The sequence below is a fragment of the Haliaeetus leucocephalus genome, unplaced genomic scaffold (genome assembly GCF_000737465.1).
Source record: "Haliaeetus leucocephalus isolate CR32 unplaced genomic scaffold, Haliaeetus_leucocephalus-4.0 Scaffold395, whole genome shotgun sequence".
Classification (NCBI taxonomy): domain Eukaryota; kingdom Metazoa; phylum Chordata; class Aves; order Accipitriformes; family Accipitridae; genus Haliaeetus; species Haliaeetus leucocephalus.
Window position 1 is genome coordinate 3,959,159 of NW_010972831.1, and position 15,807 is coordinate 3,974,965.

The following is a 15,807-nucleotide window of genomic DNA, read 5'->3' on the forward strand; positions in this document are numbered from 1 at the left end:
AAATCAATGAACTTTACATACTTCCTTAGCTATCAATCTTAATACAAAAATTCTGTGCTGTAGCCTAAACTCACTGCATTTTCTTTAGAAAATTGAATCTCTTTCAGAAGTAAAGAAAGCCAAGCCAAATACAAATGGTAACACATTGAATAGTGATCACAACTCCAATAAGAGCACAAAAAACCTCCCTGTTCTTAGGCAGATGGCTACATTTGGAACCATTTGTAGTTCTGTTTGACTTAGGCTGTGACTAGAAAGATGCTAATCACGACTGGAAATGGTATTTTATAAAAATTATTACAATCACACCTATCTGAGGCTAACATATAATGTTCCACTTAAACTCACAGAATTAGACATGGAGACATCAAGTATTTATAGAAATATCTACAAACTGCAACTGCCTTTTATTTTTTTAAAGTGTCAGTGAACTGACCTTTAGAGTAAGGGTTTCATGACAACAGGCTACCCCACACAGCCTTCTCAGGTCTTGTTTTGCATACACTAGTTTACTCTTGTGATGTTGCTACTTCTTTGTACTTATCTTTCTAAGCACATGCTTAAAAACTTGGGCAAAATTGGCCTTCAACTTCTTATAGAGTCTGAAGAGAGACCTCTTGCTAAATTTTTGCTGTGCCTTAAAGGCCTACATTATTAGGCTTACTGTTTCACCTGTATTAATATCCGATGCAAAACATTTTTAACAAAGGGAAAACACTGTCATAACATTCTTCAAATTCAGATACAATGGAGAATTGGAAATTCCACACTCTCCAACCGCCCTAGACAAATGAAAGCATTGCTCTAACAAGCAGTGCTGAAGCCCTTATCTTAGTACCGAGCAGAGATGAAACAAAATAGACATGGAAAATGTATAGCATGAATAGGCTGAATGTTAGCTATGTAAAAATGCCAAACAAAGCTAAAATCCTTCAATTTCTCCTGATTATTCTGCAATCAGTTTGCAAAAACTGAAATTAATGGAAAATGCTTATGGAGGTTCACAGCCCCTCAATGCTATTTTGCCTTCATCTGAAATGTAAAAGGACAGTACTGAATTAAAAACAGCTCTGTCATTGAACTGCTGCTCTTCATTGTGAGTTTCAGTGTTTCCAAGATTAAACAGAATATTACACAGAAGGAACAAAACTAAAGGATGAAATACTTATTTAGAGAACTAATCTAAAGATGAAACTTGCTTTTGTAAGATGTTATGCTCGACATTTTCAACTGGATGTACAAGTTAAATTGGCCATGCCTTTGAAGCATTCACAAAGAGAAACAAATAAACAAAACTCTGCATTTGCATCCATCCACTCACGTGGTTTCTCAGATTACATTCTTTGAGAAAGCAATCACGTCCTAAAAGATACTTGAGGGCAAGAACACAAATCCACAGAATTAGGGCAAAATCCCCCAAGTCCCACAAGGCCATTTCCAAAGCAGACACTTAAAGAACTTAGGGAAGTGGTATCCAAAGATCATTTACCATTGTAGAACCACTTAAAGTTCTGAAGAATTGGGTCTGCTTCAAAGCTCAAAAAAGACGAGACTGGCAAATTTAGTCATGAAACTCCTACTGTGGCAAAGAGTCCTTGGTTTGTGGATCCTGGTCCGGTTGACATTGTAGGCAATGGAACTGAAGGTGTTGGTATCCCTGACAACTTCGATAGGAAAGGGAAGGCCAGCACAGGTTGGCTCTCTGTCCTGTGCTCAAGGTCCTCCACTGTATGAATAATCTGCCTTGTTGTGCATCACGAGCTTGTTGTCTACAAAGTAGAAACTGTCCGACTGTGTCTCATATGGATGAAGGATCATCTCTCGAACTGCAGGGGGAAAAAAGAAGAAAAAAAAAATTAATCATGTTACACAGAAGCCCTACTGAAGCAACGTTCTGCACTGGGTTTCATTTACATTTAATAGCATTGCTCAGATAGCAGCAAACTCTCAAGCGAAAAACCAAAATCAAAATGGGAACCTACCCAAACCATTCGATGCCAGTATCTTTTAAAGAACTCAAACATAACCAAAATATGTTAAGGCACCATGCAAAGTGTAAGTGCTCTACCTAATCTCAAAACAGTATCACACTAGAGTTTGTGGGTTTTTGGTTGGGTTTTTTTGTTTGTTTTAAAAAAGGTGATAAAACAGCGAACTCAGAAGAAATTTGCTCTGGTATGAAAATAAGTAAGCAGCAGTGCATCACTGTATTTTCCACAGACTCTGTAATATTAGTGCTGACATCCACGATTAGGGGTTGTAAAGAATATAAGATTACACAGATTTAGTACTCATGCTATTGTATCTTGGGAGAGAGAAGAGAAAATAAAAGTTATGTTCATACTAAAACTAAAACCTCTCCAGCTATCAATATAGCACATCAAACATTAAAACAGAACATGACATTTAAGTCATCCATTTATTGGACGTCTTTTTAATCCTATTTTTTTTGGTTGTTTTATAACACAGTTATCTTTTTTCTCCCTGACACTGAAGCTTCCCTTTTAAGAATTAAAAAAAAACCAAAAAACAACTGTCTGGTGGGTGACAAGATACATGCTACTAGAAAACAAAATCCGTGTTAATACAGACACAAAACTACCTGGAAGTATTCTACCCTACCCACTTTCTACAGACAGCTTTTAAGAAAGGGCTTCCTCAAAACACCTTAGATTAACATCGCTGTGTGGTAACCCAGTAATTAAAGAGAGCTTACTGAGATCCTCAGAGAGCTGTGGGAATTCATAGATGTGCTCACACGTATTTTTACTGCTGGGGATGCAGAACCCAAATTCAAAATCAAAACTCTTAAGCAATTGATCCCGGAAGTAGTGCCTCTCAATCATGCGGAAGTTATTAATGGGTTTGTCCCCTACTGTGAATTCCACCCTGAAAAAGAAGGATAAGATTGAAGTGAGCTTTCTTCCTTAAGGAGGATTTTCAACCATTCCTGAAAGGTAGAAGAGAGCTCTTCTAAAAAAAGCCAAAAATCTAAAGCAATGGTACTAACCAAATTATCGTTTCCTCTTTTTCTTAAAGCATGCTATAAGGACACAAGATAGCATTACAAATCATAGATTACACTATATTTTGATTCATTTTACTCAAAAAAAAAAAAAAAAAGACATGCAAGACAATTTTACAATCTTAAAATCCTCTTCAGTGAAGAAAAGATCCCTCCAACTATTCTGGATAGGCACTTCACTAGATCACTCACTAGACGTTCGTTATTGCTTTGGGGTTTTATACAAGTTACTTTAATTCTTCTGGTGGGCACTAAAAAAAATGCCAGATCTACAGAAAATGGTCTTTCTTCTGTTCCTGCTTTGTAAGTGGTAAAGGGGGACAAGTTTCAGTGAGCACTATATTCAAGTTTCTCTTGCCAAGAAGCATGACCTCTTGGAGAAAGATAGGTATTAGTTACCTGCGATACACTATGAGTAAGCCAGGAAGACACCGTTACTAGTCTGGCACAAATCAAAAGTTGGGTATTTACCATTTTAACCAAATAGTGGCCAAAGAGGTGCTAATTGATCCATTACTCTAATTTTTCTTCCAAAACAAAATCAAAATGGTGCACATCTTTAAGATTAGCAGGAAACAGTAATGTGCAACCTTGCTCTAAATATATTCTCTGACAACAAATTTTAATTCTTTTGCATCATAACCAAATGCTGGATTTTAATCAAGCTCTTGAAAATACTCTTTTTTTTTTTTCAAGCGAGGGTACTGTACATCAGTTCCTGTGAAATACGCATTTGCTGCTGAAGGCATCTATCAAACTGCACTCCAACGTATATCCAAACTAATGATTTCTGTATACCTGAAACAAATAGGTTATGCTGGAAACTGTAACTGATGCTCGATTATAGTATTATGGACTTAATGACATAATAGCAATGGGCATAAAGCTCTTCATTACATATACTAATTTAAACTTAAGTGAATGTAAAGAAAAACAAAGACAACAAAGAACCTGTCATGCTATGACCCAATACCCTTCTAAAATCTCCAGTAGAGACAAAGCAGCCCACCAGCCTGCTCTTTGGAGGCCCAGAAGAGGAAACATGAGCCAAAAATTGCATCTCCCCACACATGCTATTTAACTGCAGATAAATCTGTAGTTACGTTAGTAGTAATAGCATAGTTAGTAGTAATTACTACTAACTTTTACTAAATAAATAATATACTCTGTCACCTGTATTACACTAACAATAACTTTGGCCTAAAGCTTTACAGAAAGATACTTTAGGTGTCACGTCTTTGGTTTATTGATAGATGCAAGCAGTACTACCAGACATGTCAAAGATCATTCTAGTACTTAAAGTGACAAACATTACTTCAACATTTCACATGCATCTACAGATTAATATTTTGGGGAGAATGCAACGTGGAGGACTGCAGACACACCTTCCAAAACTGGCAGAGCCTCTGACAAACAAACTATAATGTGCAGAAGAGCTGGAATACCTGCGTAGTCTGTCCACCTTATTTTGCCCCTTTTAGCATTCATCTCTTCAACCCCATGCCTATTCCTGAGGTAAATAAGCTAAAGGGATGGAGAAAGCAAGGCACCCAGCAAAGATGTTTGGAGATCCTTTTAATAACAAAAGATGCCTATTAAATCAACTTCCTGAGAGGATCAACAAGCAAGAGCTGTTTTTTATAAGATTTCAGTTGTTTCCTGTGCTAGAAAAAGTAGCACAGGAGGAATTACTTACGTGGCTCCCACTTGCCGAAGTCTAAGAAAAGCTGGGGTAAACTGATAGCGTACAAACCGTCCGGCATTGGGGTCAATGTCCTTCTTGTCATTGTGTTCACGTTCTGGAAAAGCGCAAAGTAAAGCTCCGTCACAGTCGTCTGAGAAACAGAAACTCGGTGAAAACACTTGCAGTCGTACATTATTGAGTCATATAAGCCAGGGAACTATTCTGAGAAAGCCCAATGATGTGCTTACCCTCTTCCTGTCCTCTCTAAGGCATCCGTTACTGGTCACTCAGAGACAGAGTATTGCAAGACGGCCCTTTGGTTTGATACACTTCTTATTTTCTGAAGTGACTTACTGCTCCTACCTCTGATTCAGGATTGCAGTGTTACTCTGAACCAGGCATTTCACCTTAGCATGTCTGCTTTGCTATCTATAAGCTACAGAAAACTTCCTCTCACCTGCAGGGAGATGGGGAAGATTTAAAAGAGTGCTTAATCAGGAAAAGAACAGTTGCGCCAGGTTTTTATTACCACTGGCAACAGGTAACATTTTAATGGTTACAAGTAACACCTAAAAATTATGAAGGGGGAAAAAAAAAAGCAGCAAATTTTCAGTTTGTCTAATTTGCACAATTGACCAAATTTCTCCCTTTTGGAAATACCATTTTCCTGACTCCTGAGTGAAAGATGTTAGACTAGCAGTTAAACTATGTACAGGGGGACTAGCTGATGAACAGCCAAGAAGCGAACACACGGTGATCTCCTCTTCCTCTGCTTCTGTTTACAACATCCATCTGTCCTTTCTCATCACAGATGGCAATCATCAGAATACAGCAGCAATGAGTTCTGTTCAGTGTGTTGGTACAGAGGGACACTGGAATAGTATTTCTGCTGCAAGCTGGGACTCTAGCCCTCTTGCAGTTGAGAGCATCTCCTATTTTGGGGAAATGTATCGAGTACAAGGAGTGTGGGCATGGTTAATGGTTGGACTCGATGATCTTGAAGGTCTTTTCCAACCTAAATGATTCTATGATTCTATGAGTGGGAGAAGGCAAAAGGAAGCAGACACTAGCAGTTGTTTGTTCATTAAAACAGTATTTTGTGTGTGCACTCACCTGAAGCTGCTGGTTTGGTGATTTCAAACAAGACTGTGCCAGATTCCATGTCCCGGATTTTGAACCTGGTGAAGTCTATCTTGTAAACATTTTCCTCTGGAGTGCACAAATAATCTGCAGAGGAAAACAAATTTAAATGAAGGCTGCCCAGAACTACCAGGTATTTCTGGCTATTCTTTGGAGGTCACAACCCCAAATGCATCTCCACTACTACTTTGTTTTTAATCCAAACCTGATGTCTAGCAAGACAATCTCGGTTCCGAATGCTCACACCGCCCTGCTTGGACAGGACAGGGACAAGGCTTTTCTCCCCCAGCGCTAGGAGGTCATCACCCTTTTCCAACCCTGTGCCAGCATCTTCTGCATCCATTTCCCCTCAGGGTATTGAGAATAGTCAGCACCTGCATCAAATCCTAGCCTTTTCAGTGTAAGAGGCTTTGCCTGTTTTAAAAACTGCCCTCTGGCAGAACGCAAGTGCTAAGCAGCTTTGTGAGCACTAAGCTGACTGCGCTTAACTGGAACAGGAGTGTCCCCCCTTGTGCCACCTCCCATCTCCAACCCTCCGCAGACAAAGGACGGCCTCTTCTCTCCACCGATGCTTGTCCCATGCAAAGACTTTTTTTTCTCGGCACTGAAAACAGCGTTGAAGCCTTTCCCTGTATTAGGAAACCAGTCTGTGAACAGAGCCCTTCCCTGCTTCCACCAGAGTCGGTATCTTTGGGAGAAAGTCCTTGTTTCTGGCTTCAGCCTTGCTGTGCCCCAAGACAGCTTCCCAGCCTGCGTATCAGCCTCCTCTCTGGGGAAAGAGTAGTGGCACCTGATTTTCACCACGCATATAAGCACAGATTGACAGCAGCTCCAATAACTTACTTTATCCTGACAAATCTAAGTAAATGTTGTATGTATACAGGCTGGGTTAGCTTTTGAATGACTGTGCATCTGCATGTTGTAAGAGACTTGTTTTGGAGGTTCTAAGGTGAAAGTAATACTTTAACATTCTAATTCTAAGCCCTTTCTCAGCTACTAATTCCTGCTGTTAGTCTGGGTTAATCACTTCTGTCTGCTTTCTTATTTCTAAAATTCAAATATACCCATCCACCTCAGGCTTATTCATTGACTATATGAAAACAAGTTGCAGTGTACTCAGAGATCATACCTGCCCATTACAACCCCTCCTTCAGCGCCGGTATAACAAATCAGGTACCTACGTTATGGTCAGGGGTTACGGTTCATGGGCGGTGGTTAGCACATCCCATAGATAAGGAGTTAATAAAAGATTGCTGTGGCGTAGTAAAACATCCCAAATGCCAGGCATTGCAACCAGACAGCAAGGCCCTCATGCTGGGATCTGTAATTACAGAAATCAGGCCCCTGTGTAGCGAGAGACAAAGCTAGCTGGAGTCCGCACTATGGAAGATTGCTCCTAGGTGCTGCTGAGCATGAACTGCACATCTAGCACCTGTAGTTTCCTAGAAGCCTTCTAGTCTTTGCAAATCTCCTTATCTTGGAGAACTGTCCGAGTGCTCACTGGTACAAGGAACTGAGGTGTTAAACATACTCTCTGGAGGGTTTTACTGCTCTCCTTCATCACCACCATATGTGAATGCTCAAAGGAATGGGCTTTAAGGGAGAGGACTGTGTTCGAAGCATCTCTGGCATTTGGCAGGGAGGTTTCCCTTTCCTATCAACCCAGCACAAAGAAAAACTAACACCAGTACCCACGCTATCAGGAAGAACAAGATGAAAGCTCAACCTTCTTACTACCACAAGAAAATGCAAGCCTACTGTTAGACAAAATAGCCAAAGAACTGCACAAAATCTTCTTTTCTGCCTTTAACAGCAGCCAAGGAGATGGGACAGAAATTTAAATCAACCCCTTGCCTTAAGCCCCAAGGTTTAGCAATCCTCAGGTAGACGTCCTGCAATTACACGATGATTTTAGGTTCTAACACATCAGCCAGCCCAAATTCTTAACCCGTCCCACAACTTCCCCGCTCCAAGCCGCCGCATGCAAAACACAAACTGCCAGAAGCACACACAGCTTCCCACAGTCCCGGCTTCGCCTCCCTCGGCCGCGCTCGGACCAGCTGCTCTCCACGAAGGCAAAGGGCTGTACCAGAACAGGCTGGTGGTCGCCTGGGAGCCCGGGACACCTTCCCTAGAGCACGCAGGCAAAGTCTGAAGCCTCGTTTGTCTGCAAGTTAATAATTAAGTGTTTTTCCTCCTGCAGAATTCCTGCCCATCCAGCACCATGGCAACAGCTTTATCCCCCTCCTTGGCAGTAGCGTTGCTGCAGTAACAGTGTCCATGACTCATCTGGAAGAGAGGAGAGCCAAGCAGAGCCATCGAAGAGGAGTAAACCCCGGGCAGAATCCCTACCAGGCTCCTGCTCACTGATGTTTGCGCCCCTGCGCTATGTTTTCCAACTCTTTTTGCACTGAAAATATTTTAAACCCCCCCTTTTTTTTTTTTAAATCAACATGCCAGTATGTAACTGGATGACATCTAGGAAGATTAGCTGCCAGAGTACTGCAATCAAGTGGTTTTTTCCTCCTCTGGCAGTGCCCAGTCTCCTAGCAGGGAAAAAAAAAAAAGAGGTATATATATTCCTCTCAGTCTGTATTAAATTTGCTTGCTGCAATTCCTGTTCAAAAGTCAATCAAAGTAGCCACATGCTGTTTTTTTTCCCCGTACATAACAGAAGCCTGCAGCTACATTGGAAGGTCTTATTGGGAATGGGCTGCGTGCAATTGGCAGATACTTCTGCTTAGCTGAGCACTGTCAAATTTGCTAATCTCATCCCATACACACTTATTTTTAAATTACTGTAGGGCCCAGTTGCCCACACTTCTGTGACACACTTAAATGTATCATCTGCTTTCATTATCCTAATTCACCGTCAGCACAATTTGGGGAATGGAGGCAGCATCCGTGTCTATTTTAGTTAGACATAAGGCAGCTCAAACCTCCATCGAGTGAAGCGGATCATTACAGGAAAGGTAGGATTGGTCTCTCAGGACAGAACATTTTCTCGTTGCTTCCACTTCCCCTGAAGCAGGTTGCATTGTTTCCTCGTTAATAACCAAATAATCACGCTATCTCCTGAACAAACCTTCAGTACTCACCTCATTCAGGGCTGACAGAGAGCACACTCTGAACAAAGGAGGAAGGGATGGACACATCATCACTGTCTTAGGAAACCCAGCAGATTGGCTTTTGTCCTGAAGTACCCACATTAAGTAGTGCAAAAACAGGTCACAAAAGAGGAGCATTTCCTACTCCTTCCTAAAGCCCAGTGAATTGCCATATCCCAGACCTCCACACCCAAACTCTTCCTGGAAGGAATTCACCAACTGAGTTGGACTTGTTCTTAAAGAAAAGAGAAAACTCTTGCAACTTGGCCAAGCCTGGTATTAGCAGCTACTTTTCACTCACATATCACTATTCCTGCTCGTGCCTCTGCAGCTTCTTTCCCATAATCTCTGTATCATGCCCAAAGATCTGCAACTCCCCACTATTAGAGACATTTTCTATCTTAAGTTCTACCATGGTTTTGAAGTGTTTGGAAGCACAACTAGCAACACTGTGGTGGTCTGAGGAAGCAGCAGAGGTGATGGACTTCCTGAGCCAGACACAATGGATTCCTTCCTGAATTCTCCTATTCCCTTTGTATGAAAAAGTGATTCCAAAAAAACTCCGAAGAGCAATCTGTAGCAAGGCATTCGTTAAGAGGTGTCTATCTAGCTTTGTTATCAGAAACAGTGGATGCTCATTCCCTGTTTACAGTTCCGAGGTGGCACCTTGGCTGTCCAATCCAGAGAAGAGCGGGTTCTCACCCAGGAAACCTTCCTCCCCTCCCAAGAACAACCAAGATTGCAAAAGAAACCGGCAAATCACCCTCGAAAATGACAGCAGGCACTGCCTATTCTCTTGTGAACAATGGTACACTGTGAACCCTGGTGCGTATTTCCAGCCTTGTATTTTTGCAAGCTGGTGTTACAAAGGAGCACAAAAGGTGAGGGCAATACAGTGCTAGATAATAGAAGAAAGCTAATGAAGGCACTTTCTCCTCTTGCCCCTCTCCCTGTTATTTCAGTTATCCAATGGATGAGATTAGGTGTTTGATCCTCATCAGAGAAAGCTAAAAGTCGATCCTGTATTTTCAGGTTTCCTTTGCAACCACCCCACCAGGCACATTTTATCAAGAGGACTTCATGGGCAATAGGGTTAGTACTCCTTGTTGTACTCCTTTCTCCCTTCTCCTTCTCTGCAACCAGGCGAAAGCACGTGTCCCCTCTCACAGACATTACAGATATTTCTGCAATGCTCATCAGAGCATCTAAGCTCAGATCAGGCAGCTCCTACTTTAAGGCTTTAATAGCCCACAAAGGAAAGCAGAGTGTACCTGGGTTAAGAAAGAACTCAAAATCTGGTCACGAAAATGGGTGTAAATCAGGAGGATGCTGTTCGAGAAACTGATGCAACAGCAGTGACCTGTAATAGGGACGTCTCCCCCAGCACAGGCAATAACAAGAATTTGGGCAACAAGAAGGCTCCTGTAGCTATGCAGGCCTATTTCCTAACACGCATTAGCCAACAAGGTCAGAAGCTATTTTGAAGACGACTCCTAAGACATTAGCCAGGTATAAAGCAAAGACAACTGCAGATGAATTACTAGGAGCTGGAGATTAGGAGATTATCAGATTGAAGAGTCTCAGGAGGAAGTGAACAAAAATAGCACGAACCCCATGAAGATGCAGAGCAGTGACGCAGGACAGAGTGCAAGACCTCGAGGGGAAGGCAGGGCAAGTTTCAAGCAGTACTGATATGCCTGCTCAGACAACCAGAGTTCAATTAAAGAAAAAACTAAAGCATTTCCCCTGCCCTGTGCCTCAGGAGTTCATGTCCCATAAAGAGAGGGGCAGAGAAACAAGCTTAAGCTAGCCAGGATCCACTCCATTTCTAAAGCTGTGGGGTTTGGATAAGCAAAGACAGTGGGGGTAAATGGGGAGGGAGGTACCTGCAGCCCTCCCACCTAGCTCAGTAATTAGGCTGCTGTGAATGCCCCAGAGGAAAAAAATCTCACACCAGGAGGATCCCACGAGAGAGTTTTTCTGCGGTGGCACATTTACTGACCGACATTGTGAATGAAGCAGAGGGGTGCATCCCAGCGGGATCTGAGCTGGGGCGTTTACAAAGGTCCCCATAGCCTGTAAGGTGTACCCACCTGGCAGCGTGCCTTGCACCGCATCCTACTGTGCAGCTCACCAGGCTCTGCTTTTTGTGGCAGCCTGCTTGTCTTTTTTTTTTTTTTTGCTAGAGCTTTCCAGACTTCACCCTCTCGCAATTAATCTGATCACAGCCCTCCAGGCCTTGTTAAGGAAAGATGGAGCTGCTCTTCCCCCATCCCCAGGGCATCCAAACACTCTTTCCTGCCCTCTCGTTCATGCTGATTGCACTCAAAGTCTGAAAACAAGTGCGCAACATTAACAAAATCAGCTCACTTTGCCCTTACACAAAGCTAAACCAGAGCAATTGGGCCCTGCCCAAACCCCCAGGCTAACTCCCCCAAGGGTATACCACAGTTTTCCTCTTACCTTTGCCATTTCCACCAGGGATGGCCCAAACTCACAACACTGGCAGAAGGAGGAACCCACTCAGCTGCCAGCCCGGCGCCCTGTGCTACACACATGCCACGTGTGCTGCCCTAGAAATCTTAACAGTCCATATTGTACTGCGAGACTACTAAAAATACCCTTCGTCTACACAACACTTCGAGTTGCACGTTATCACAAAGCCTTGAAAAGGTTCATAATGTATGTGGTGTTGCCGAGGAAAGGAGTCACGGTGAGAGCAGCTTGACACAGCTCTGGGATATTGCTCTGTGACAAGAAATCAGCATATCAAAACGCTTTTACACATCACAGCCCTGGAGAACTCAGAACAGTGATTCATTAACCTCCTCACAAACAACCCCAGCTAATCAGAGCTCCTCATACAATAAATTTTCCTAATTAATTGGGGAAGGAAAGGAAAGTCATGGTCCAGGAGCAGCTTTGAAGATTGATTTGCGTATCTCAGCTTCCCATTAACGCTACAGGGAAACTGGTGTGAAAGTCACCCACGAAGGGTCTGCCCTGACCGACCTGTCGAGGCAGCCCTCTGCCAAGCTGGCCTTCAGCTAAAGCTGGCAAGAGAAGTCTCACTGAAATCCTAAATGACAGGTCGGGGAAGAGATTAGTTTCAGAAATGATTAAGTGTGTGTGCGTTCCTTATTTTTAGGTTTCGTTTTGTAATTGTTTCCAAGTATGTAATCAATTATTTAACCCGTTGGTTTGCTAAAATAAAATAAGCTTTAGAATAAAGCTTAAAATATAAGCTTTAATCTAGTCTTACAAACCGTACAGGTGCCTGAAGCTGTGACAAGCAGGGCCACCTCGGAGGCTGAAGCTTGCTTTTCGTTACGTATCTGTTTGAAGCCTAGTAGTATTGCACACCGGCAAAAAGGGATGGCGTTACCGGGGCTGTAATATCATCCTCCTGCTGACCACCGATGACTCTAACACCAAAGACGGAGGAAGAAATTAAAGCTCTGCTTGAATTAACCTTGCCCTGCAGCTAACGTGGGAGTAGCACAGCGTGACCCAGCAAAGCTGCGAGATGCAGCATGGTCAACGATATGAGGAACGGTGCCCAGGGATGACAGGCCCCAGCTCCTCAGCTGGCTCCATGAGGCAGGACGTGGCATTTGCAGACAGCGATATCCCAATAACTGCAGACAGACTCCTCCGATCCTCTGGCTGCTTCGGTAATTAATTGCAATTTGAACTGAGCTCTGCCCCGCTCCTTTGCTAATCCTAAATTAATCGCGTCATAAGGTTTTTCCTCTTTTTGTAACTGAAGTTGTGTGAGCAAGTAACAAGTCTTGCTAATTGCAAAGAAAACGGTTCATTCGCCTTACATCTAATTCAGCTGGCGCAGCGCCAGAGCCAGCCCAGCCAAAAGGCCCAGGTATTCCAGGGCAGCACCCCAGGTCCATCAGGCTGGAACCCTAGCGTGCTCAGAAACGTTATGACCCAGAGCTGCTGGAGAATTTAACATTGAAAGGACGCAGCACATGCAGGACAGTTTGCACAACTCCCCCTTTAAGCCTATTAGATGTACATTAAGAGCAGAGCCCAGCTGGCTTTTCTGGCTGGTTACAGACGGGGTTTCTCTGGGTTAGCAGTAAGCATGCTTTTGCCACAGAGCCACATCCTGCATCTCCACCCTCCCAGCCTGAGACTTTTAACATTTGGTCATTTATCAGCTGTACCTATTGGAAGAGGAAAGCCCAGCTGCGTTTCCTAATGCAAAAGCAAAGGTTTTTCCCTGGACCCAAACGCCAGAGCAGGGCTAACAGCCTACCTGTAGCCTGCCTGCATGCTGCCTGGTCGACAGGTAGCAACCACAACCAGCAGTTTGGCTCCGCAGACACCCAACTCTTCCAGGGCTGAAGCGCGAGCAGATTCGCCCAGCGTATCAGGAAGCATCGAGGAGCTCCGCAGCAGGCAGAGCAAGCACAAGATGGCAAACCCTGGCTCCAAAAGAGCATCTAGAAGATCAGCACACCCCAGGTGCATGCAGGGCTGCAAGAGCCCTCCCGGGTGTGAGCATGGTGCCCTGCTGCCACAGGCAGCCATGTTATGGAATCCCTTTTGTAACTGGGTCCATACCGTGCTCCATACGGTAGCTAGGATTCTGCCTTTCCCCACGCAAGCTGGAAGGCCATTCAGAAACACACAGGCTACTCGTGGTGTAAGCATTTCTAAAAGACACATTTCTGTAGTACCAAGCCCTTCTCCAACATGGTTTATCCTGGGCTCTGTCTGCTGAAGCAATGTTAAAATGTGGCCAGACCGCTTCAGGTCCCTGGGCAGCACACAGCTCAACCGCAGTCCCTCAACAGCGCGAGCTACCGTGTTACTGGTCCGTGAGTTTGGATGAAGATGAACCATACTCCACCTGGAAAAACAAAGGACATCCAGGGCACCAGGACATTACTGCTGCAACCCCACCATCAATTCCCCCTTCAACTTCAAACTGCCTGGAGCACCACAACTTTGGGCATCAAAACCGGAATTGCTGAAATAGGGCGTCATGTCTGCCTCAACTCAGCATTTCCAAGGGAGAGGTTGGAGCTGGGGTAGCCATGAACTTCTCCCCCACAGTCTGGTCCTTCCTCCTCCCTGCAGCACCCTCCGCTCGGAGCAGAAGACTGGAACAGTTTCACGTTGGTATTTTTGGCAGTCTGTTTTTAAGAGCTTGCTGTGGCACATGGAAATGAGAAAAGGCCAGAGAATGCCCCAAGTAATCATTACATGTTAAAGAACAGAAAAATATTCTTGTATCTTTGCTCTTTATGTTAAACCTACCAGGTTGAAAACCGAGCTTGAGAAGGGGTGCTGCAAAATACTCCTAGGTAATAAAATACAATATGCTCAACCTGTATCCCCAAGCACACACTGAGGATTCCAGGTGCAGAGAGCATTTGTTGGCTCCCATGTTCCCAGCAGGATGGGCAAGCACTTCCCATGGGAAGGCATTACCCATGGCTCATCACAGTACCTGGTTCTTGTTCGGCACGACCCATCCACACCCCCTGCGCTACCAGCAAGTGTCATAGCAGGAGGGGAACAAAACATTTTCATGCGTTTCACATCTTCCCTGTGCTCCAGAGAGCAATGCCCCATGGTTGGAAGAGGCAGGCGACAACAAGCTCCACTCCCAGCCTGGCTTTGATGCCAGGGTGACCAGCTCGGCCTTCCCTGTGCCCTGGGAACGCGGGAGCTTACCAAGAGCCATGCACCATCCACCTTGAGAGGTCTGCACGCCCCAGGAGCGAGGGTACGGGGTGGCCATGTGCCTGCAGCCCCTCCAGACAGCACTGCCGAAGGCAGGGACATGCAGGCTACCCTAAAGCAAGCGTGCAAAGTGCTTAATGCGACCGTCGCTTGGATTCACCGCCTAACTGCTGCTCCTCGGAGTATGCTGGCAGTACGCTTCAGTGCCTGCTGCACAGCTCTCCCTGCCACAAGCAGGGGATTTCTGGGCCTGGGCAGTGAATCACACTGCTGCAGCCCATCAGAGCATCTCAGCGAGGAGAAGGGGAGCCAAGGACTCCCCAGCATCAGCATCCCCTCCTTCAGAGAAGCCTCCATAACCCCTTCCTGAGGACTAACACCAAGTCCCCGCAGGGCTTTCCTTCCACCCTCCCTTCCACCCTGCTCACCGCACACAGGGCCCACGGGGCTGCCTGCACGCACCGATACTCACAGCCGCATCCTTCCTCTCCAGGGCTCTCGTCATGCCGCACGGCCTGGCCTGCGACACGAAACCTGCTTCTAACGCCACATCGCAGAGCGCTCCCAGGCAAAGAGGAGCGTGGACGGACACCCAGGCCAGCCCCCTCCTCCCTGCCAGAAATCGTCTCCCCCTGCCCAACCTGCTGCCCGCAGAGAGACCACCCAAAGGTCCCAGGACATGCAAAAAGACCTTTTTGGGGACAGAGGGGGCTCAGGCCACCCCTGGGCATTGCTGAGGCCAAGCTGGCCTGAGGCACATGCCTTCTCCCAGCCCAGCGTGCTGCAACCCCGACAGGTCCAACGCAGCCGCCTGGTCCCGACCGAGCTGTTCTGCCAAGCACAGCAAACCTTCCAGCCGGCACGCTCCTGTGCCTGCCATCCCCTGAGGATGCTCTCAAGACCAGCGGTGCTATACTGGGGAAGGAAAAACGGGGGGGGGGGGCTGCAGGATGGGGCTGCAGTGGAGCCCCTTCATATTGCAGCCATGGATCCAGTCTGCCCCCCCTCCGCCAGCCCCACTGCTGTGGGCACAGGCTAGGGGCTCAGCTTGGCCCAGCCCTATGCACAGGGGCACAAATACAGGAGAGGGGCGATGGGGGGAGCACAGAGGGACATCTCACCACCGACCTTCAGCCCCGGGG

The 15,807-nt window shown here is 45.3% G+C and overlaps 1 protein-coding gene across 1 annotated transcript; it reads right to left on the minus strand.

The window, feature by feature from the left end:
* Nucleotides 1–1,713: 1,713 nt before the first annotated feature.
* On the minus strand, nucleotides 1,714–15,170 carry UNC119 (unc-119 homolog (C. elegans)). Its single transcript, XM_010573927.1, has 5 exons — nucleotides 15,138–15,170; nucleotides 5,823–5,997; nucleotides 4,722–4,824; nucleotides 2,717–2,889; nucleotides 1,714–1,826 (listed from the first exon to the last, which is right to left on the minus strand). Exons 1-5 carry the CDS (start codon nucleotides 15,168–15,170, stop codon nucleotides 1,714–1,716), a joined length of 597 nt encoding a protein of 198 aa, XP_010572229.1.
* Between the last annotated feature and the right edge of the window lie 637 nt (nucleotides 15,171–15,807).